This window comes from Gymnoscopelus microlampas (genome assembly GCF_963454915.1).
Source record: "Gymnoscopelus microlampas genome assembly, chromosome: 1".
Lineage (NCBI taxonomy): Eukaryota > Metazoa > Chordata > Actinopteri > Myctophiformes > Myctophidae > Gymnoscopelus > Gymnoscopelus microlampas.
Window position 1 is genome coordinate 14,808,079 of NC_139962.1, and position 23,598 is coordinate 14,831,676.

The 23,598-nt window shown below is 41.9% G+C and overlaps 1 protein-coding gene across 3 annotated transcripts; it reads left to right on the forward strand.

The window, feature by feature from the left end:
* The first annotated feature begins 586 nt into the window (after positions 1-586).
* nnt2 (nicotinamide nucleotide transhydrogenase 2) lies at positions 587-23,333 on the forward strand. Of its 3 annotated transcripts, none has more exons than XM_084066990.1 (22): positions 587-727; positions 1,503-1,656; positions 3,051-3,280; positions 3,406-3,605; positions 3,698-3,785; positions 6,142-6,230; positions 6,797-6,984; positions 7,602-7,735; positions 8,276-8,467; positions 9,193-9,343; positions 9,452-9,613; positions 9,756-9,866; positions 10,029-10,174; positions 10,365-10,560; positions 11,847-12,080; positions 13,681-13,841; positions 14,053-14,232; positions 15,130-15,289; positions 18,585-18,666; positions 21,923-22,041; positions 22,424-22,539; positions 22,878-23,333. In XM_084066990.1, exons 2-22 carry the CDS (start codon positions 1,530-1,532, stop codon positions 23,022-23,024), a joined length of 3,213 nt encoding a protein of 1,070 aa, XP_083923116.1. In that variant the 5' UTR covers positions 587-727; positions 1,503-1,529; the 3' UTR covers positions 23,025-23,333. The 3 variants fall into 3 exon arrangements, with proteins under 3 accessions (XP_083923116.1, XP_083923118.1, XP_083923117.1); XM_084066992.1 differs by having other exon boundaries at positions 592-731; positions 1,510-1,656; XM_084066991.1 differs by lacking the exon at positions 587-727 and adding an exon at positions 1,295-1,399.
* Positions 23,334-23,598: the final 265 nt, after the last annotated feature.

The following is a 23,598-nucleotide window of genomic DNA, read 5'->3' on the forward strand; positions in this document are numbered from 1 at the left end:
TCAAATAGTTGTCTTTATGTGTGCTCATTTGGGCTTGTTTTCATAGATCTCGTTGCTTGTTTCTCTCGCAAAATCTGGCAACACTGTTGTCGGCTCTATGCTGCAGCGCCATCTCGCGGCCGTTGCCAAACCAACAAGCAGTTTCCTCTGGTATTTGAGGCTCTTTTAGAGAGATCCATGCAAAAGTGGCGACTGGGACAAAAGAAAATGCTCTACCGTTATTTTGAACCCAGCCTCTTGTACTACACCATTTTAATATGATATGGAGTGAAAACAATACAGTATATAAAAATAGATTAAGTCAGACTATATAATAAACCGCCTCAAAGCTCAAAATGTATCAAAATAGAGGCGTCCCCTGGCGTCACCTCGTGTACAAGGAGGGAAATGCATGTAACTTTTATTCATCATTCTCACTTTTCCCCCCCACTAATATTATTATTATGCTGGAGTTTATGTCGGGTAACTGGAAGTAGAGTAAACATAGTTTAGGTGGCAATAAGCCACGCACTTCTATTGTGGTCACGAGTGGAATCACGTGGCCCTCTATTTATAGTTAAATAGAGCTCTGATATCGAAACTGGACGTGAAGGTCGTTCCTTTTCCTGCAAGCAAACACTCCAGCAGGGTGCTTACTGCTGCCTCCCTGCACAGGTGATCTAATTCTGCACTCTGAGGCACAACACTGAAGCTTGCACTCACCTTTATCCCACTGGACAACTGAAAGGCAAGTTTAGTGTTAACACATGACATGACATGAGTCAATCTGTGAATAAATGGGAGTATTATTGAATGAAAGGAGGCATAAGCCAAAACACAGAATTGATTGATAGATGTACTTTATAAAGTAAGAGATGAGAACAACAGTACATGGAAGTACAAATTCAGAATGGCTGACTGACCAAATCACTAATTGAGTGAGTGAGTTGCAGGTGTGTGGGCTGTGTTGGCAAGATATAATGGACACAAATGTCAAGTTGTCAACGCATAACCAAGTTTGACAAAGTTCACTTGAGGTCTGAAAATTGCATTGTTGAGAGTGAAAGAGCACACTACTTACAACTTTACTTGTGTGAACACACACACACACACACACACACACACACACACACACACAGACAGAGAATTTGGGAATGTGCCAGCCTCTTCTGTTTGTCTTTTGGAGTTCTGAAGTGTATTCACAAACATGCTATGTTGATAGTGTTGCTCTCGGCTCCTTCATCCTGCCCTCTGCTTCTGCCCAAAGCCCGGTTTTGGCACAGTACCCGTCCTGTGCCGTCATATTCCCAGATCTCGCGGGCTGGTCTGGAGGGTGTAATCAACCCTGGGCCCTGTCTGTGTGTCCTGAAATGTCACCGTGTTGTGACGACTAGGCCTTGTAGCACAGCAGCAGCAGTGTGTATGTGTGGGACTTAGGACTTCTTTACTGGGGGGGTATATCATGTATTTGATGATCTGACACAGCAGACTTCTCACCTCCCTCTTTGTGTGTCTTTCCGCAGCAGCCAGCGAGTGGAGTCTCAGGAGCCATGTCGACCCTCCTGCGATGCATCTCCAGTTCCTCTGTCACCTTGTTCCGGCAAGGTGTTCATCAGAGGGGAGGTCGGAGATGTTTCAGGACCTTCCCTGCCTTACACGACCAAGCAGCCTCCAAAGGTAGGGAGATGTGTAGAGTGTTGTCTCCATGTTCACTTCAGTTTGTCTGTGGAATACAGATCTCCTCTCTCACACAGCATAGGAATGGAAAAAACAATGGTTCATGTACAGTATAGACCGACTTTCCTGGCTGTATGAGTGGAAAAAAATCCGGAATCCACAGGCTTGTTTGTGCGGGGGACTTTTTCAGAATAGGAAATGTACTGTAGTAAATAAGTTTAGCCATGCTCACGCTACTCTAGGTGCTAACATCTGTGACTATGTGAGAGGTCAGTTAAAGGTGAAACGTAGGTCTGGCTCGTCTGTGAGAAACAGTGTCTATGCCGCCTGTTTTACTCATGACTGGAGTCTGCCGTGCTCAGTTGACTGAGTGCATCGTGTCTTTTGGTGAAGTTTAGTAAGTTACTTGTGGCTTTACTCGATCTAGCACATGTCTGAGAGGCAGTGCAGGCCTCACGGTGTAGGCTGGCTCTCAGCCAATCAGCTGCTAATAATGTCTCCATGGCGGCAGGGTCACTGTACCGTGTATGGGCAAATATGTGAAACATAATACTGTACCCAGTCTCACTATCTCCGTGGTAAATGCATGCTCCCAGGTTTTCTTTTTTTGTGTGTCAAATGTCCTACAGTAAAGTCTGTTCTAGCTCAATATTGGAGTGGAAGACATTGACATTCTTTTCAAGTGAATGTTTTGATATATGTTCATCCCTATCTGATGCTTCACAACAACATATGTTTATTGCATCCATTCCTGAATCATCAGCTACTTTATTAAAGGGACACTATCACACTTTTGATATTCATTTAACCCATTTAGACCTGAGGCCGACTCTAAAAACACCTTCTAACCTTATAAATCCTGACCTAAGTTTTCTGAAAAACTTCAAATAAGTATTCAAACATTACAAAAAATGTACATAGCAACAGAAGCCCCAAAAGGGGTTCCCGTCTTGAAAGTTATAGTTAAAAATGGGGGGTTCTCGCCCAAAATGGGTTGATTGTATTGTCAATATTCACGATACCACCTATACTGACAGAAAATGTAGTCTGTTTTGCTTTGTTCCTGAAATTCCCAACATGCATTTTGTGGGCAAGCGTTGACCTACGTCTATGATGGCCATTACATCAGCCTGATTATTATAATTTTTCTGAAGTCAAGATCTATTATTGCTGTAAACACAGCGAACGAGGACAATGTCACATCCACTGAGGGTAGTGGTTAAAAACCAGTGAGTATGGGGTGTAGTCGTTTTTCAGAGAGTAAAGTAAACTTTTCAGCACAATCAAGGCAGCGTTTCAGAGACACAATACTGTTCAGTTTTAGGGTTGCTAATGGAACTTCAGCTCTACAACGGAGGAAAAAAGATCACGTCCCTTTTAATGTGTGTGTTCAGGCGTGCCTTACAAGGACCTGGTAGTGGGTGTTCCAAAGGAGACTTTCCAGAATGAACGGCGTGTGGCACTGTCACCTGCTGGAGTGCAGGCACTGGTCAAACAGGGCTTCAAAGTGCAAGTGGAGAGTGGAGCTGGAGATGCATCCAAATTCTCTGACCAGCTGTACAAAGATGCTGGAGCCAGCATCACTGATGCCAAGGGAGCCTTTGGATCAGACATGGTCCTCAAGGTTAGTACATCGTTTTATTAGTCTTTGAGAAATTTGGCTTCTAGAAAGATGTTTCTCTGTCCATCTGGCAAGGCTTCAAGGAATACATTTTTGTTCTCACTTGGGATGCCTGTTTCCTGTTCTAGGTTCGCGCCCCAGCAATAAACGAGGTAGACCTTCTGAAGCCCAAGTCTACTTTGGTGAGCTTCATCTACCCAGCCCAGAACCCAGATCTGATGGCGAAGCTGTCAGAGAGACAGAGCAATGTGTTGGCTATGGACCAGGTACCCAGAGTCACCATTGCACAGGGCTACGATGCACTCAGCTCCATGGCCAACATTGCCGGGTAGGAGATGTAGACCTATGTATATAGACACATACATATGTCTATAAATGAATAGTTGATTGTAAATTGTCCATTCTTTTCTTCTTATGTAGGTACAAAGCTGTAGTTCTGGCTGCCAACAACTTTGGAAGGTTCTTCACTGGTCAGATCACAGCTGCAGGAAAAGTTCCCCCAGCTAAGGTAACTGCCTAAATACAATAACAGCCAACCTAATTTTAAAATGTGTATGTGATGCCTTGTGGTTCAGATTCTTCTCTTTTGTAGTTTTTGTGAGAAGAGGGAGGGTAGAGGTAGGGTGGAGCAGGAGAAGTAAGAAATTACAGAGTGCACCCAGATGCGCCTTCCACACTGTATGTATGTAGTGGCCCTCATTTATCGATCTAACGTAGAAACCAGTGCAGCTCCGAGTGCTGAAATTATCTCATGACAGTGACACATGTTGGTGAAATTGTCCTATCTCTCCAATCACAGCTTAACAGGGGTTGATAAATGTGGCAGCTGAAAACAATAGTCATTTAAATATCAGAAGAATGCAGTCTGGGAAAAAAAATATTGATGCGGTCAACAGCCGCAGACAAATCACTCACATCTAGCCATCAACAACGCTAAGAGTTAAATGAAAACCTGAAACTTGAATCCCATAAATAAAAATGTTTGACTAAACATTGTGCATTGTCCGTGTCCCGTATTTAATAGCCTACTTGCCAAACATAAGTATTTATCTGCGATGAATGTGGACCTGTCTCCTGAGTATAGCCCCCAGTTGTGGCGGTGTTGGCCATGGTTCTCTAGGCATCACAATACAATGGCACACTGTACAGGATAGTCCCCCTTGCTGATCAAAGATGCAGCTATCTGCCCTTAAGCAGCCTGATGCTTTTATGCGTGTTTTGCACACAGTCGAACCTGTGCTCCTTCTCTGTTTCAGGGTTTACCAATTTACCAGGTATTGTGAGAGGCTAATCTTGGTCACCTAGTCTATGAATCACACTGAAATGCTAGTTATTTGAATACTTACTGAGAAGATGACCCCTGGAGACGTGTCCCTGTGTTGCTGTTCTTTTAAAAACTGAAGGAGTCATGTGTCCCCCCTGGGCCAACGGGCTACCACGTGATAGTGATAGTTTTTACGATTTGATAAATGCGTAATCATTTATGGATGGTGGCACTTCAGACGCACATGGGTACAATCAATTGAACCGATCACATTAGGGAACCCAACAATCTTATAAAGTTGTCTCTTAATCATTGTAGACGTGTCCCTATGCTGCTGTTCTTTTGAAAAATAAAGGAGTCATGTGTCCCCCCGGGCCACTGGGCTACTACGTCATAGTAGAGTTATTGTTTTTACGATTGGTAAATGCGTAATCATTTGTGGACGGTGGCACACATGGGTACAATCAATCGCACCAATCACATTAGGAAACCCAGAAATCTCATGAAATTGTCTCTTAATCACTGTTTTCTGTGCATCATACGGAAATTGGATGTATTGCAGAGAATGGGACTTGATAGCTGGCAACAATACTGGCGTCATTCTGCTAATGGTTGGCTGTGACATGCCAGACCTATCCCAGATCTCCCGCTGAGGTCCTGGCGGCCAAAAACCCCAAGGGGGAGAGTACCTGTGTTACTTGTAAAGAAGACAACTTTCAATCCGTTCAGCAACTGCTTTATTGGCACTCAATGTTTACACACACACACACACACACACACACACACACACACACACACACACACACTCACTCACTCACTCACTCACTCACTCACTCACTTCCTCCCAGTTAAGTTGCATTCTAATGTTTCACACAGGTTGTTGTTGGAAACTGGATATATTATAACCAGGACAAAATGATAAAACCTGTAACTTACAGTAACACTTCAGGATTGACACAGGAATGATATTCAAGCATCGGTTTTCTCTCCTTAACTAAGATGAAAAAAAATCCTCTAGTGTGTCTATATATATATATATATATATATATATATATATATATATATATATATATATATATATATATATATATATATATATATATATATATATATATATATATATATATATATTTACTATAATATTGCAAATGTTTTACATTGTTTTTAATTTATTTCAATTATGTCACCAGTTAACCCAGATACATTCAAATACCTTTTATATTAAGGATTTAGTATATTTAAAAGATCTGAATATTTAAATACTTTTTTTTAATGGATACGTGGCTGCATATTCTTAGATGGCTGTCAGATTATCCAACTATGCTGCACCCCAACTAAGTCTGCGCTGACTGAAACATGCGTGCACGAGTGACGACTTTATGTGGGTTATGATACTCGGCTATGCTCACGTCAAATTGACCACCGATAGATAAATGCTGAGCATTGCGTGCAAATGCCATGTCCTTGAAACTTCATTGGTTTCAGCCCCAGGTCTTGTTGCATCTTGGTGTAGCCATGTTTCCCATCACTCTACATTTTGTGCTTATTTGCGGGGTGGACTCATTCCCCTTGAGAAAACTAACGTGCATGTTGTGGGCAGGTTCTGGTTATCGGTGGTGGAGTAGCTGGATTGGCAGCAGCAGGAACAGCCAAGTCTATGGGAGCCATAGTTAGAGGATTTGACACCAGGTATAGTATATACAACCCCTCATATCAAACTGTTAAGACCTGGAATGCAACTGTGTCACCTTTTCATTTGAGATAAAAAAGCATTATTTTACACTTTGGCCTTTCAAAAATAGCAGATATACAAGCTCATAGCGCGGCACTCGGTATTTTTGAAAAATCGTGAAAATGTGTGCAAATCTTTGAATATATATATATATATATATATATATATATATATATATATATATATATTTATTATTATTATTATTTTTTTTTTTTTATCGAACATTTTTTTTGTTCCCTTTTTTTGGGCGGTCCCTGAAACAAAATATTTGGAGATGGGGGTCCGCGGCCAAATTCATATCATTTTGGCCTTTGCATGAAAAAGTTTGAGCACCACTGATATAGAAACATACGTTTTTCAGAAAACTGTTGGGATTTAGAAGACATTTATAGAATTGGCCTCAGGTCTTAATGGGTTAACTTGGATATTTTAACCTCTATTGTGGTATTTGGTTCCTTGCATTTGGATGCTAATAAATAAAGGTGATGGTAAATATAACGATTTATGCTTTCCTGACCACCAGGCCAGCTGCGCTGGAGCAATTCAAGTCGTTTGGGGCCGAGCCTCTGGAGGTAGATCTGAAAGAATCTGGTGACGGGGTTGGAGGTTATGCTAAGGAGATGTCACCGGAGTTCATAGCGGCTGAGATGGCCCTATTCGCCAAGCAGTGTAAAGAGGTGGACATTCTCATCAGCACCGCTCTTATTCCTGGTGAATTTATTTTCCTCCCTTCTACTGCCACTTTCCTTTTGTCTCCATTGTTTTGTTTTCATTCAAATGTGGCTTATTATATTCGCATTGTATATAATTCAATTAAACTCATACACAGGGGTGTAAAGTAAACTGTACTTAAGTACAATTTTGAGGTACTTTTACTTTACTGGAGTATTTCCAATTGTCTATACTTTTACTTCTACTCCATTACATCTGAGAGGCAAATATTGCTTTTACTCCACTACAATTATCTGAAAACTTTGCAGATCTAAATGATTACATTATAAAACATACATTAACCACTTTAGCCTTATTTTATACAGATGCTATTTGAAAATAGCCAATCTACAAGCTCACAACGCGTTGCATCGCGTTGTGAGCTTGTAGATCTTCTGTTTTCAAACATTTTAGTACTTTTACTTTTGGTACATTTGGTATATTTTGATGCCAATACTTTTGTACTTTAACTCAAGTAACATTTTGAACACAGGCCTTTTACTTGTAATAGAGTATTTAAAATAGTAATACTGTGGTATTGGTACTTTTACTTAAGTAAAATATCTGCATACTTTTTCCACCACTACTCATACACATATTTCACCCCTTTTATGCAGGCAAGCGGGCTCCCATCCTGATCAAAAAGGAGTTTGTTGAGTCTATGAAGGATGGCTCAGTGGTGGTGGATTTGGCTGCAGAGGCTGGGGGCAACATTGAGACCACTAAGCCTGGAGAGCTGTACGTTCACAAGGTGAGTACAGTTTAGCCCAGGGGTCTTCAACCCCTAGGGGGTCCTCAGAGTTACTACAGGGGGTCCGCCAAATCTTTGCGATATGATATTTTTATTTTTTACATGAACCACTTCAACCCTAGCATCCCTTTTCTGAGGATAACGTTGGCCAAAAATAGCAGATCTACAAGCTCACAACGCCTCGCGCTGCGAGGCGTTGTGAGCTTGTAGATCGGCTATTTTTGGCAAAGAGTTATAGGTGTAGAGGTGAAAAAAGAGCAGCAAACAGAATTTTATACAATACAGAGGGGGGTCCCTGCTTCATCTCTCTCTCAGCTAGGGGGGTCCCTGCTTCATCTCTCTCTCAGCTAGGGGGTCCCTGCTTCATCTCTCTCAGCTAGGGGGTCCTTGGCCTGAAAACGTTGAAGACCCCTGGTTTAGCCAGTATGTGTTCATGTGAAGTTGAATTTTGAAGGTAGTCATGAATATGTGCGTGTATGTCAGTTGGAACGCTGTATTGACCCATCATGCGTTTCAATGAAAACTGCATCTTTATTCTAGGGTGTAACCCACATCGGTTACACTGACCTGCCGAGCCGCATGTCCAGCCAAGCCAGTGCCCTGTACTCCAACAACGTGCTGAAGCTGCTCAAGGCCATCAGCCCAGACAACGACAACTTCCACTACGAGGCCAAAGAAGAGTTTGACTATGGAACCCCCGCCCACGTCGTCCGGGGAACCCTGGTCATGAAGGTAGGGTCTTCTTCATTCCAGTAACTGAGTGTCTTCTGACAACCCCTGCATGTGTCATGGCGTTCCTCTCTGTGAGAAAGTGCCAGACAGGCACTTAACCCATTAAGACCTGGAACGCATCTGTGTCACTTTTTGATTTGAGCTAAAAAGCATTATTTTACACTTTGGCTATTCAAAAATAGCAGATATACAAGCTCGTAGCGCGGCACTCGGTGCTTGTAGAGCTTGTAGATCTGCTAATTATTTTTTAATCGTGAAAAATACATATCATTTTGAGGGTCCTTGACATGAAAAAGTTTGAGCACCACTGGTATAGAAACATCTGACATTTGTAGACTCTGCCTCAGGTCTTAATGGGTTTAAAGGTTTAAACTCCTTCCCAGCCGGGAATGGCTCACAGGAATTTTGGCTTTGACACATTGTTTATGGCGGGGAATGTAGGCAACCTCAGCGAGATGTATCAGTTTACCCCCTTGTGAAACTAAGCATTATTCAAGCATCTTTAAAAGAGACTGTATTTTTTTCGAAACCACTGGTAACTGGTTCATGATTGTTGTTTGTTCAGTTTAATCTCCTAAGCAATCCACAACTTTGTGTTTTCAATATTCCCATCCCACAATGTGAACCTCTTGATGTCCCTTTCTCACGCACGTGGACACTCGATTTCTCATCCTGTACATATTTTGTTTGAGCCTTGTTTTCTTATGCGTTTCTGATTATTGCAGGATGGCAAGAACATATTCCCAGCACCCCAACCTAAAACAACCCCGCCGCCCCCCGTCAAACAAAAGACAGTGGCCGAATTGGCGTCTGAGAAGGCTGCTGTGGTCTCCCCTTTCCAACGTACCCTGACCTCTGCTGGCGTCTATACAGGAGGTCAGCTGCAGACATACACATTCTGTACTGTAGCTTAAATGTCAAACACGCGCACGTGAGTCCACAGAGGCTCAATGATCTCCCTCTCTCTCTCCTGCATGTCTTTAGGTGTGTCCACCTGTCTGGCTCTGGGCCTCATCTCCCCCAACTCAGGGTTTACTCAAATGGTGACCACCTTCGGCCTGGCAGGGATTGTGGGATACCACACCGTGTGGGGCGTGACCCCGGCTCTGCACTCGCCCCTGATGTCTGTCACCAATGCCATCTCAGGTAAAGGGGGTCAAATGGCATTTGCGTGGCGTTTATAGTTCCAGTTTTGAAATGTAGTCTTGAGGCTTCATGTCTAAATGTACATCAAAGCTAGTTGAATTTCATTCATTTCATTTATCATTGCCTTCACTCACTCTTTTAGGCGTGACAGCAGTTGGTGGTCTGGTTCTGATGGGAGGCGGTCTCACCCCATCCTCCCTGCCTGAGAGTCTGGCACTGCTTGCTGCCTTTGTTTCCTCCATCAACATTGCTGGTCTGACCTTATTCAAAATAACCAATGAAATTTTGATTATAAAATCAAATGCGACTATATTATACATCATTATAAAATAATGATGCGTAATCGAGAGCAGTATTCACCACCCAGTCAAGTGAAGTGGTTAATGTCCGGAGCTCATGTTTTTGTGCGTTCAAGGTGGGTTCCTGATCACCCAGAGGATGCTGGACATGTTTAAGCGTCCCACAGACCCTCCTGAGCACAACTACCTGTATGCCATTCCTGCTACTGCCTTTGTTGGGGGATACGGAGCGTCGTTGGCTGCTGGATACAGCATTGAGCAGGTGGATAATCGGCTTCTTCTGACATTGTTGTTTATTTGCTTGTATAGTTTTTTGGTGGGGGGGGTATTTGTTCCAAATGTTTTTGCCAACTTGCACTTGATTGATTCTAAGAGGCGGTCCATACATAGAATCGGATGAATTACATTGAAATGTGATGCTTTAACTGGCTGTTTTCTTCTCCTTGCTGTAGATGATGTACCTGGGATCAGGCTTGTGCTGTGTTGGGGCCCTGGCAGGGCTCTCTGCTCAGCGCACTAGCCGTCTGGGAAATACTCTGGGTATGATAGGGGTGTCAGCGGGCATCGCCGCTACCCTGGGTGCCCTGAAACCCTCCCCTGAGCTACTGTCCCAAATGTCTTTGGCCATGGCCACTGGAGGAACCATTGGTATGTACCCTTTTTAAATGAGGTACAGCTCTTACACATGGTAGAGACCACAACGTGTATAGATGTTTTGTGTTTAAAATGGGCCTACAATATTGATTTCTACTGAACAGGTTTTGGTAGGAATACACTGAAATAGACATTGTCATTATTAGAGGATTGTCAGAGGATGAGATAAATGATAGCTACATTCTGATGGGTGCTATAAGTCCACTATTTATCACATCCTATGACAATAATGCCACATCTATCAACATAAACCAAATGCACATTTGAGATTTTGATTTTCAACATGCACTGATGTCAGTCACAACAAACTACATCAAGTCATTGAAATCGATTGATCAGACGGTTCTCGAGATATGCCGGGGACAGTCACACAGACGACGCAGAGATCCAGTGCATTTGCAGATGCATACTGTAGATGTGATATTAAGCCCATGATACGTCAGGACTCCGGTCTGTTCTAGTTGTCCCTCTTGCCAGAGAAGCGTGTAGCTTACAATAGGAAATCGAAAATACACAGGAAAGACACCTCACACATTATATCCACATTAGGTGTTCTAGAGACGTAATGTTGACTCCTTAATATCATGGCACTGCCTCTTTCAATCTGGAGAACAATTAAACAAAAGTCTAAAACCTGCGTGTACTGGAAGCTTAGCAACAGTTTAGTAATGTATGAGACCATGATGAATGACTTTCATGCTATCAACTTGGCTTTTAATTTGAATGGGAATGTTCTGCAACATGACAGAACATCAATCATCTTTGTTTATGTTTAGATTATGAGGATGCTTAACTATTAATAATCATTTGAGATAGAACCATATAAATGGTGTGACTACACGCACAGCATGCTAGGCTAGAGCATGTGAGTGAGTTTACTTGGCCTCAATATAAAAAACTATATTAAGAAATGTATATTTTATTTGCTTTTTGACAACATACTCTGGAGCGTGACTCGAGACTATTTGGTTCCTTTTGAAGCTAATTCCAATATGAAAAGGAAAGTAATTGGAAACAGGTGGTACCCTTTTGATCAGCTGCATTCTAGCTCTACAAGTGTATTCATTTTAGTCATGTTGCATGAGAATATTTGTGGCTGATGTATGACTGATGTATGATTGAGGCTGACATAAGACATTTTAATGTAATAAGAAACCCTTTCATGTATCTGTCTTCATTCTCTTTTTATATTCATGTGTGGGTCTTAACTCTTTGTGTATGTGTGTCTGTTCTCGTGTGTGTGTGTGTGTGTGTGTGTGTGTATGTATGTATTCCATTAGGTCTGACCATTGCCAAGCGTATTGAGATCTCAGACCTCCCCCAGCTGGTGGCAGCCTTCCACAGCCTGGTGGGTCTGGCGGCTGTGCTCACCTGTGTTGCAGAGTACATGATTGAGTTTCCCCATCTGGACACTCACCCGGCGGCCGGTGTGGTCAAAACGGTGGCATATTTGGGCACCTACATCGGAGGAGTCACCTTCAGTGGATCACTGGTGGCCTATGGCAAACTTCAAGGTTCTGGATGCTTCACATAAAACACACAGGCAGCACTTAAATTCAATTTTATAATTATAGTGACAACAAGTTGCCTCAAGGCACTTTACATATAGAGCAGACCCCCAACGATTTCCCCCTGAGCAAGCAGTTGTTGATAGTGGCGAGGAAAAACTCCCTTTAACGAGAAGAAACCTCGAGGAGAACCAGGCTCTGAGAGGGAGAGAAAGAGTGGGTTGCTAGCGGTAGTCCCATGCAAGTCTTCAAATATAGTAAGTGATTCTGTGTCCTGGACCAAAACGGAGAGAAGGTTCCCTTGGCTTAGGAGCCTGTTAATTCAAGGCTCTGCCTCCTATTCTCCTCTTATATATTCTAGGAACCACAAGTAAACCTGCACACTGATCCTTTAGCAGGCTTATAAGACACAATGAGAAAACCAGTGCAGAGAAGCCAATGAGGGAGAGATATAATCTATTCTCCTAGTTGCTGTCTGTCAATACACGCACAGCAGCTTTCTGGACCAGCTGCCTTTTTGTTGCAATAATCCAGACAGGTTGTGCCTGATCTGTGTAATGTTATGTACTACAGTAGGTGAAAATGTGGGACATATCCTGGTCAAAGATGACACCCAGATTCCGTACGATGGCACTGGAGACCAATGTAATGCTAACCATAGGGTTTCTAAGAGTTTATTAGCAGGAAATTGCATGTCAAGACATGCATCATCTGCGTAACAATGAAAGTCTGTGTTTCCTAATATTAGGAAGCATACTGTATATGTATAGGGTAAATAGTGTGGTCCACGCACAGAACTTTGTGGAACTCCGTGTCTAACCTTTTCACGCATTGAACATTTATCATGAACCTGAGTGTGCAAACTTAAAATTCATGTACATGCGTATAATAGATAGTGATTTGAGCAGTGAGACGGTGGTATAGCCTCGTACAGATCTTTGATTTTAGACAGACACTCAGACATCTTTTATAAACATACTGAGCCCTGTGTCCTCTGGCACAGATTCCATCCTTTCATCTAGTTAAAGCTGGGGATCCAGCTGGTAATTCCAGATAGGGACACAGGCATTGTGTGGCTGCCTGGTTGTAGTTTGTCCCACAGCAGCCCTTCGCAGAACAGACTCTCCGATGAGTAATTATGGTCCTTCTTACAGACACACCACTGATAAGGACAGCCATATATATATGTATTTTTTGTATTAAAATGATTACACTATTATCCCTTTAAGACCTGAGGCGATTCTTTAAAAAAATCTAAATCCTAACAGTTTTTGAAAAAAAAATCTAAATGTTTTTTTCAAGATTTTTCAATAAATAGCAGATCTGTACAGTGGTATGGCGAGATTAGCTGCACACAGACAGACAGGGTCAGACACACACGCAGGTGAAAACTTGAGCTTGTATATCTGCTATTTCTGAATAGCCAAAGAAATCTTAAGTGACACAGATTCGTTCCGGGTCTTAATGGGTTAAGTAGGTTTTTGTTATAATAAAGGTATTTAGACTATACAATTTTAAATGGCACCAAATGATTCAGTCAATACCAAAAAAAGCATACAAAACAAAGTTGTTCTTTTAAATAGATGTTATTGCTCCTTGATTCTAGGCATTCTGAACTCTGCCCCTCTGATGTTGCCTGGACGGCACATGATGAATGCGGGCCTGATGGCAGCATCCATGGGAGGTATTATTCCCTTTATGCTGACTGACAGCTACACCACTGGCATGGGATGTCTGGTCGGTGTCTCTGGACTCTCCACCGTCATGGTAAGACCTTATTTGAAAAGCGAGCAGCAGTTCGCAGTGTATCGTGAATGATACTGGGTATTATAATGCATCATTTAAATCTACGGAATACTACTTGGAATTCCATCCTGGTGAATGGGTTCTGTTATTGTACTGTATTTAAGAAATTCACTCTCGAAAATGTGTCTCGGTACAAATTTTAAGGGAGATACTCACTGTAACCTTCCTGTAGGGTGTGACGCTAACGGCAGCCATAGGGGGCGCCGATATGCCCGTGGTCATCACAGTGTTGAACAGCTACTCTGGATGGGCACTCTGTGCTGAAGGCTTCCTACTGGACAACAACCTCATGACCATTGTCGGAGCTTTGATTGGCTCCTCTGGTGCCATCCTTTCCTATATTATGTGTGTGGTGAGTAGACACAAACAAACAAACAAACAACCAGCCTCTTAATTATCTCTGCCAGGCCGGGAGACCGAGATTATGTTTTCACCTGCGTGTGTGTCTGACCCTGTCTGTCTGTGTGCAGTTAATCTCGACATACCACTGTACAGATCAGTGCCAAACATGCCCACATAGCCCACACTGACTTTTGTTTTCATTTTCTTCAAAACAGAGCTACTACTACAGCTTTTCTCCAAATCTCAATCAAATCACTACACATTATCACTGGAGTCATATGATAAATGTATTTTGCCAATTAAAAAAAGAAGTCCATACCATATCCGTTGGCTATAAATGGCTTCCAAAGTTTGCGGGGGGGTTAATTTTACAAAAACTTCTTCACAACGCAGAAAGCCCAAAGTGATATCTCTTAGACGCAGGAGACGCCACAAATATAAACAATTTCCACCAAATTAGTTACACATGATCTTGGGTGTCATGTGACAACGTGCATCAAACAGCTATTGGCTTTTTCTTTAAAAAAAACACAATATAATGCAACATCCAATCGACACCATTGTGGAATCTCATTCGGAGGGGCTTTTATTGACCGCAGCACACAGGGGAAAATGTAAAACGTTGAACTGCATGTGGTAGGAATGCTATTTGCCTTGGGTCCTGACGGATACAACCCATGACTTACAGCCCTGAGTAGCCCACCTGGCCTGGCGCAAATTCACGCTCTGCGGGGTGCCCCTTTAGTAGTTATCAGTGCATTACTGTACACAGTGAAATCGTGTTACTTTTAAAATCTTGAGAGTGAAAAGACGGTCCTACAGGTCCATCTTTACACTCTGGGTTAAATTAAACACATCTGACTTTGGACACATCAAAATGATATACCTTCACCCCTCTTCCTCCAAGGCAATGAACCGTTCCCTGCCTAATGTGATCCTGGGTGGGTATGGTACCACGTCTACAGCAGGTGGTAAGCCCATGGAGATTGTTGGTACTCACACAGAGGTTAATGTGGATCAGTCCATCGAGATGATCAAGGAAGCCCACAGCATTATCATCACGCCAGGTACGCGCACGCACGCACGCACGCACGCACGCACGCACGCACGCACGCACGTACGTACGTACGTACGTACATACATACATACATGCATGCATGAGGGGGAGTCTTGGGTCCATATCAGACAGTGATGGTGCACAGCACACCTCTGCTGTATTTTTTGGGGCTTTTTCTACCTTATTTATAGGATAGTGGGCTGACAGGATATGGGGAGAGAGATGGGGGGAGGGGGGGGGGGTGACACACAGCAAAGGTCGTCGGGATTGGGAGTCGAACCCGCGACACGCTGCCAAGCTGGATTACCATCATATGTGGTATGTGCCTGGACCGCTAGGCCAGCGGGCGTCCCTGTCAGACCTTCTTGCCATGGTGCTGCGTGGATCCTCTAGATGCTGTTCTTGCACTGTCAGGCTCTGTAAGGCATGCATTTCTCTCCCATGTGGTCAGCTTGAGTTGACAAAAGGTCTGATCGCATGGTCTGAAAAGCAAAGAAAAATACCTGGACCTTTTTACTATGGAACAGTCCAGGACCATGGACAGTTTGATGCTAAGGAGGTTGTAATATCAGATTAGATGTGGAGAAGCCATGAGAGGGAGCTGTTTGTCCAGAAATGATCCCATATTGATGAACTTTTTTCCTAAAAGAAATGCAAGGGCAGTCGTGTGGTCCGACACGCTGGTTTGATTACAGTGCAAATCATGTTCACTGTGCACTGAGACTTCTCAACAGACTACCAACAAAGCAAGGAAGAGATGAATTGGCAGGCTACATAGGATAGGTATTGGGTCTGACTGGGTAGGACTGTTCCAAGGGGACTTGATTAGTGGCAACACTGAACTCTACAAGATACCTGACCAGGGTTAAACAGGGGTTGCTCAGATGCACGGAAGGGGCTCTTTGCACGCAGGGTACACAAATCCCCATCGCACACAGCTCCAGAAAATGAGGGTTTCCTTTCAATAATGTCTCCCAGACATGGAACCCCTATGATTTAATACAGAGAGACCGTGGTAAGGGGGAATACCTCTGTGCAGACAGGACATTGGAGAGATGTAAAAGGGAAAGAATGTTAGAGTGGGGAGGAGACAATTTATTTTTGACTATTTTTGCTCTAATAAGAACATGCTTTACATCTGTTGCACTACAAGGTGTAGTCAACCGTTTAGCTGATTGTCTATTTATCACGTACTCTGTTACAGACGTTAAATCCTATATCAAAGATTTTCTTCACTCCACAAGAAAGTGGAAGAAATGTACCACAAGAATTGGGTTTGACTTGTAGCAAATAACCCACATAAAAATGGGGCTAAAGTAAAGGTTTGAGAAGTTCAGTGAGAAACTATTGTAAGATGGCTCTCTTTCTGTGTGAATGTCACTCTCTCAGCAATGAATCTCTAACTCAATTCAATATATGATGCATTTGATGGTCAAGGTCAAGAAGGCCAATTTTGTTTAACACGTCATAAATAACTGAACCTTTCATTACAGAAGGATGATACTGATTGTGTTTGAAAGCTCAGGGTCATCTGGTGATTGAGCTGCACAGCTCAACTATGCACACCTGTAGCTTGTCCTTGTTTTGTTTGGATGGGAAATAATCTGTAACAGTTAGAAAGACATTACAGCAGTTCAAGCTGCGCAGTCAATTTAAATCGACATTAATCCAAAAGTTTTACAAAACCTTATGGCATCTGTAAGTTTGTAAAATATATACATATTTATGTAAAGACACTGTCCTATTGTATTTGTTGCTCAAAAAGTCACTTAAGAAAGAGCATCCCTTTTTTTTATTCGAAATTTGGGTTCATGATATAATGTAATATTATTATGTAACGATTAGATTGTGCAAGACCAGGATGTAAAATCATATCAGTCATCTCAGTCATCGTGCCTGTTTTCTTAATGGTTTACTGGAGGTTTTATAGGTTTTCTTAATGGTTTACTGGGGGGTTTTATAGAACTTATAGCAGACAACATCCTCTCCTCCCCACCTTCCTCTTTCTCATCCTCCTCTAATTCCGTCTCCCCCGTCTCTCTTATCCTTCTCTTGTTCCATCCTCTCCCTTCTTTCTCCTGCTCTTCTCCATCCATCCTCATCCACCTGAGGTTCCTTGACATTCTGCTGTTGCTGGTGTTTGTAGTCTCTGCATCATTGCTTCCAGTGTATATAAACGATTCACTGTTGCTGCTTGTGCTGATTTCGGCTATTTCTGCGTCACTTTGACGCATTGTAAGCTTCTAGATAATTTTATTTGTCATATCTGCCCTGTGGATTTTTTTTTTATGACGAAGCCTAAAAGGCAAACGGAAATAAAAAAAATATTCATATGTTTCAATGCCAAACACACAATTAAATTGTTAATCGTAATTACTTGTGTGGCAATTAATCGTCAACTTAAATCTGTAATCGTGACAGCCCTACTGGTGTCGTGCAGCAAGTTCTTTGTAGAACCTGTAGGAGTTCTTCTCTCAGCTATGAAGTAGTTGTATTCTTGGCTTGGTGTGTGTTAGTGCAGCTATGGGAAACTGAACCGTAACTGGAAATGAGTATACCTTCGGGAAACCCAGGACTACGTTATGCACAAAGCCTTTTGTGCACATTTGATCAGTTGTAATATTATTTCAGCCCTGTTGTGATGACAGGAATATTACTGGAGCATATTATAATGTTAAGTTATGAGCTCATTTCCCCTTAGCCAAAACACAGTTCATATCTGAGGTACAACCCTAACCCAGGACTGACCATTTAGATGCTAGTTATGTTATTTGGATAGACTCTAAGTACAGTATGTTTACTTGTAGGTGCTAGGTATGTAAATTAGATGATTGGACTTATGATGGTTGCTTTGTAGCACATGCATGTTCTCTTAGCACTCAAAATTACCACTTAGTTACCCTTCTGTTGGCTGACAAAGACGCGTACTCTGCTCTTGCACATTTTAAGTCACAGTGAAAAAGCGCATCTACTAAATGTCTGAATTATAAATTGGTTGTATTGTTGAGCATCTTCACTCTTGGTTATACTGTAGAATTAACAGTACATTTGAGCTTAGAGCCCGATGTTAATAGCCATATAAGGACACCATTACATTTCCATTATCTTCACAGTTGGAAACCTATAAAGGTTTCTGCGGGTATTTGAACATTTTAATAGATTAAAAACATTAATTATTGTAATACCACTGGCAATTCTTGACACTGTGTACCTCAATAATATAATGATACAATAATAAAAATAATAAGACATGGGCATTAAATTATTTTCTTTATCATTTTGTTCAATTTCTGCTGTTTGTGTAGGTTGGGGTCTGTGTGCAGCAAAAGCCCAATATCCAATTGCAGACATGGTGAAGATGCTGACGGAACAAGGGAAGGCTGTGAGGTGAAGATCTACACATTATACATTTTATCACAAAAGATACTAAACAATATACACTACATTTCTGTTAAGTTTAACGTTTTGATGTCCTCACTCAGGAAAAAACGCAATGCAAAATGTTTTATCTCCTTGGGGCAATAATCAATGATATTTCTTTTAACAGACCCCCAGTTAAATTTAAGTCTCTACCAAAAGGTTGAGTTATTGCTTCATGGTACAAGTGCATTTTCAAGAATTTGCACCGATTTTATATACTGTACACTAAACTGAAAAAAGAAATTCCATGCATATATGAGCATGACTATAATACATGAACATTTTAATGTGATTAATTTAATTATTTATAATGGCTAATGTATCGAATAAATACATTTAAAAAAAATGCAAACCTTTAGAAATAAAATGCTCCTCTGACTGGTCCAACGGCATAACTATTTTTGGCCATTAATCCAGTGGTGTTTTTGGCACAAACTTCTGGGGACACACCCTTTGGACAGAGGTTGCACCATCTTTGCTTGTCACAGTGAAGTGGCAAATGTCCACAGAATATCCACAGTTGTCATAACGCACATCTGGTTTTGTTTGTGACGGTCCTGGGGTATAGCGTTTCTTCTGAGGCGGCACATGTGGTGGAGAGAAGGATGATGGTCGGGCCAACTTTTGGATGCTGGCTTGTTGACATGCTTCAAACTGTGGGTGACTGCCAGGCAGAACCTTTTGAGAGACGGTTTCTCGTTCAGTAGAGACAACGATATTTCTTACAGAGCAGTTTGTTCCAGGGACCCCCCAGAAGCAAAGATTTGAGCAACAAATGTTTGCTTAAAAATATATATATATATTCAAAGGTTTGCACAAATTTTCACGATTTTTCAAAAATAGCGGTCATAATTATTGTGACGCTATATTAACACATTTTGCTGGGTACCCCCTGGAACCCCCTCAAGGACCCCACTTTGAGAACCACTGTTGTAGAGCATCCAGGAATTTTGAGATGCACAGACAGGTCAATATATTTATCTGAACGAGGGAAAGTAGCTTTGCCTTGACTTGGCTGGGGTCTTGTACTAGTGTACCAGCAGGTCAGAAGGATCAATGCCTCCCATATGCTCATTGTAGGAATGAGTGATTGGCATTGGATGGTAATCGTTGTGTGGGCCTCTTTGCTCCACCATCTGACAATTGAAAGAGGCTTGATGCCACAGGCATTATTGAAAAGGTTTGACACATTTGTTGTCAAACCATTAACCACTGTGATCACCCCTTCAGCAGACCTGTAATCGAAGCTCTACAGCCTTTCTTCATCAGCTCGTTGTCTGTCATCAAGGGAGTGCCTTCGATGTGATTTGATTGGACAGTGCTGAAGCACTTACACCCAGGGTTGCGTTCAGGTTCTGGACATGGTCTCTCATAACATTGCCACCAGTGTCCCCTAGAGGTTGCACCTGCTTCTACTTACCTATATAGGGCAACCTTGAAGAATGTGGATGCCCCTTGATGGATGATGTCAGATGAACTGGCATGGCAGAATAATTTAACCCATTAAGACCGGGAACGCATCTGTGTCATTTTAGATTTGAGCTATAACCATTATTTTTATACTTTGGCTATCAAAAAATTGCAGATCTACAAGCTCGTAGCACGGCACTCGGTGCCGCGCTATGAGCTTGTAGATCTGCTATTTTTGAAAAATCTTGAACATTTGTGCAGATCTTTGAATACATATTTTTTTGAAACAACATTTTCAACTAAAATCTTTGCTTCTGGGGGGTCCCTGGAACGACATATTTTGATGGGGATTGGCGGCCAAAAACGTATAGTTTTGGGGGTCCTTGACAAGAAAAAGTTTGAGCACCACTGATATAGCAACAATAGTTTATCAGAAAAATGACATTTGTTGAGACATTTGAGTGACAAATGTTCACTTTAAAAGTACATATTCAGATTTTTCATAAATAGCAGATCCACAAGCTCATAGCGCGGCACTCAGTGCCGTGCTATGAGCTTGTATATCTGCTATTTTTTAATAGCCAAAGAAATCTAAATTGACAGAGATGCGTTTCCTGATTGACTGGGTTAAAGCCACACTTGTATGGCTTGTTGGCAGTACAGTATATTGACAGTCCCAGCCCTTGTGCCCTTATATGCCACCATGACCTCATCCACGATGTGCTTGTAAGTGGATGGTCATCGGGAGACACTCAAAGCATCTCCCTGTCATTGCACTACTGATTATGAATGATGAACCAGCGTACAGCTCAAATCTATTCCTCTGCATTATATCGGCTATCACATTGAAACATGACTTCTGGTGCCAGTACTGGTACCATAGATGGGAAGTGATAAACACCCATGAAAATGTATTATTGCCAGGAAAAGCTAGTCTTGATTGGATCCCCCAAACTCCTGGGCAGAGTACAGGTTGTTATGAGCAATATGTTTTTAGGCCAGAAGGTGAACAAAGTCAGGAGTGTCATCTGCTTTGCCAAGGAGACTGTTTTTAGGGTATTTCACCCTTTTATTCTCTTACTCTCTTGGTTTAGAAGATGGGTTTGCTGAAGCAACCTCCTCCTCATCCATGGATTCAAAAGAAGTGTCCCCAGTCTCTTTAGCTTGTGTGGATTTATAATCAGGATTGTTTATTTGGTCGTCACTCAGATCAGCATCAGTCTTGAGGATTTTCTGGTATATGGGTCAGAAGTGTGTAGCATTGCCTTACACTTTAAAATGTTTGTAGCCTTACACTGTAAAATGATTTAGTGTACGTATATGAATTATTAGTAAAACAGAAAGAATATTCAATATCAAAATGCTCAATTTATCAATTTATTATCTTGGTATCACTACCTTTACCAATAAAATGAAACCATTGGGTTGAGCATGTTTTAGACGTAAAACAAATCATACTTGTAGTATTTAATTATTTCAGCATATACAACTATCTCATATCACAATCATGATCAGAAGTTTTATAATTCATAGCAAATTGTCCATTTCAATTTCATTAGCATAGCTTGACTACCTTGACCATGAAGCGACAAAAAAAAAAGTTTTTAGAAAGGTATTACTCTGTCTGTGTGTGTGTGTGTGTGTGTGGTGAAGTTAACACCTCTAAAAGTATAATATGTAAAATATGGTGTCATAACATACCTAAACCTAGTGGTAGAGATGGCTCAATCAGGCTGAGTTTAAAAAAACAAATACAAAGTGGTGTGCTGAACAGATAGTGTTCGGACCAGTGTTAACATTAGTTGTGTGCTAGGTTCGGCATCCACCCGGTGGCTGGTCGTATGCCCGGCCAGTTGAACGTCCTCTTGGCTGAGGCTGGTGTTCCCTATGACGTGGTCCTAGAGATGGATGAGATCAACGAGGACTTCCCAGGTAAATGGAGGTTGACTATGTTTCACACCAGAGTATCTCAGTTTACTTGTTTTGATCACTTTATCCAGAGGGTTGGAGGGGGATAGTAGCATATGTAATGCTGTAAATGCATCCCCTTTCATTTGTGTGGAGCAACCCCAGTGTTGATTGCATATTGATGTTTTGACATGCCATGTATCAGGGCAACAGACTGTTTTCATAGCGACCAGGCATGCAGTTCTGAAACACATGGGTCTGTTTATGACGGGGGAAGATAAGTGCTGTACTGAGGAACCCAATAACGCTAGCAGCCAGTGATGATAGCCACACACTTCATTAAACGCTAGTCAGACTGAATAAATGGGTGTGTGTGTGTGTGTGTGTGTGTGTGTTTGATCCACAGAAACGGACCTGACTCTGGTCATTGGTGCCAATGACACAGTGAACTCTGCAGCACAGGAGGATCCCAATTCCATCATTGCTGGCATGCCTGTCCTAGAGGTCTGGAAGTCTAAGCAGGTTAGTAGTATTATTGATGCATTAGTCACTGTGTGGTACAGGAAGTCAGTGGTTTTCAAAGTGGGACCAAGGGGTCCTGAATGGGGTTCATTCAAGTTTCATTTCATTGTCATTAAATTCCCTTTTGAAATTAAAATGTCAATAACCGTGTTTTTATCACCAGGCAGGCACTATGAATGTAAATACAAATCTCAGACAATTTAATTGAATGTAAAACCAAGACATCTCTCCTGGGACAGAATTATTTGAAATGGGGGTCCATGGCCAAATCAATTTGGGGGTGTGTGACAATAAAAAGACCAAATTAAACGGTTTGCTTTTGTTGCTCTCCACCCCAGGTGATAGTGATGAAACGTACCCTTGGTGTTGGCTACGCTGCAGTGGACAACCCTATTTTCTACAAGCCAAACACATCCATGCTGCTGGGAGATGCCAAGAAAACATGTGACCTCCTCCAGGGCAAGATCAGAGAGTCCTATTACTAGTTCTATCCTTCATTAACTTATCCACGAGCACTGCCTTGCATCCTCAGACTGGTCAATATTGTCTTCCCAGATATACGATATATATATATATATTCTGTATGTTAAACGTATCCACAAGCACTCCATTGCATCCTCGGACTGGTCAATGTTGTCTTTCCGGATATACTGTATGTTAAAGCTTGATGGACAATGGAGGCTTATTGGATCTTTGATAAATGTTTAATGTGCTGTATTAAAGATGCCAAAGATTCACTTATGATGTCTGAGTCTGGGAGGGGGGGGGGACTACAATGCATGTGATTTGTAAATAAAATATTTAAACTAAAATCAATTCTTCACTTTCTGTATAGAATTCACATCTGGTTTAAAGATAGATGAGTCATTTGTAGACCTAGAAACCCAGAATCTGCAACATGAGATATTAAGGCATAGTATGTAACTTTGCCCTGTTTACTTTTTTTTTACCATTTCACTCGATACAAGCAGCTAACGCAAGTGTGGTGGTGTTTACCTGCAGAAACGCACTGCTCTCGCTGTCTTTTGGTGGATGGGGACGTTTTTGGGCTATCAAAAC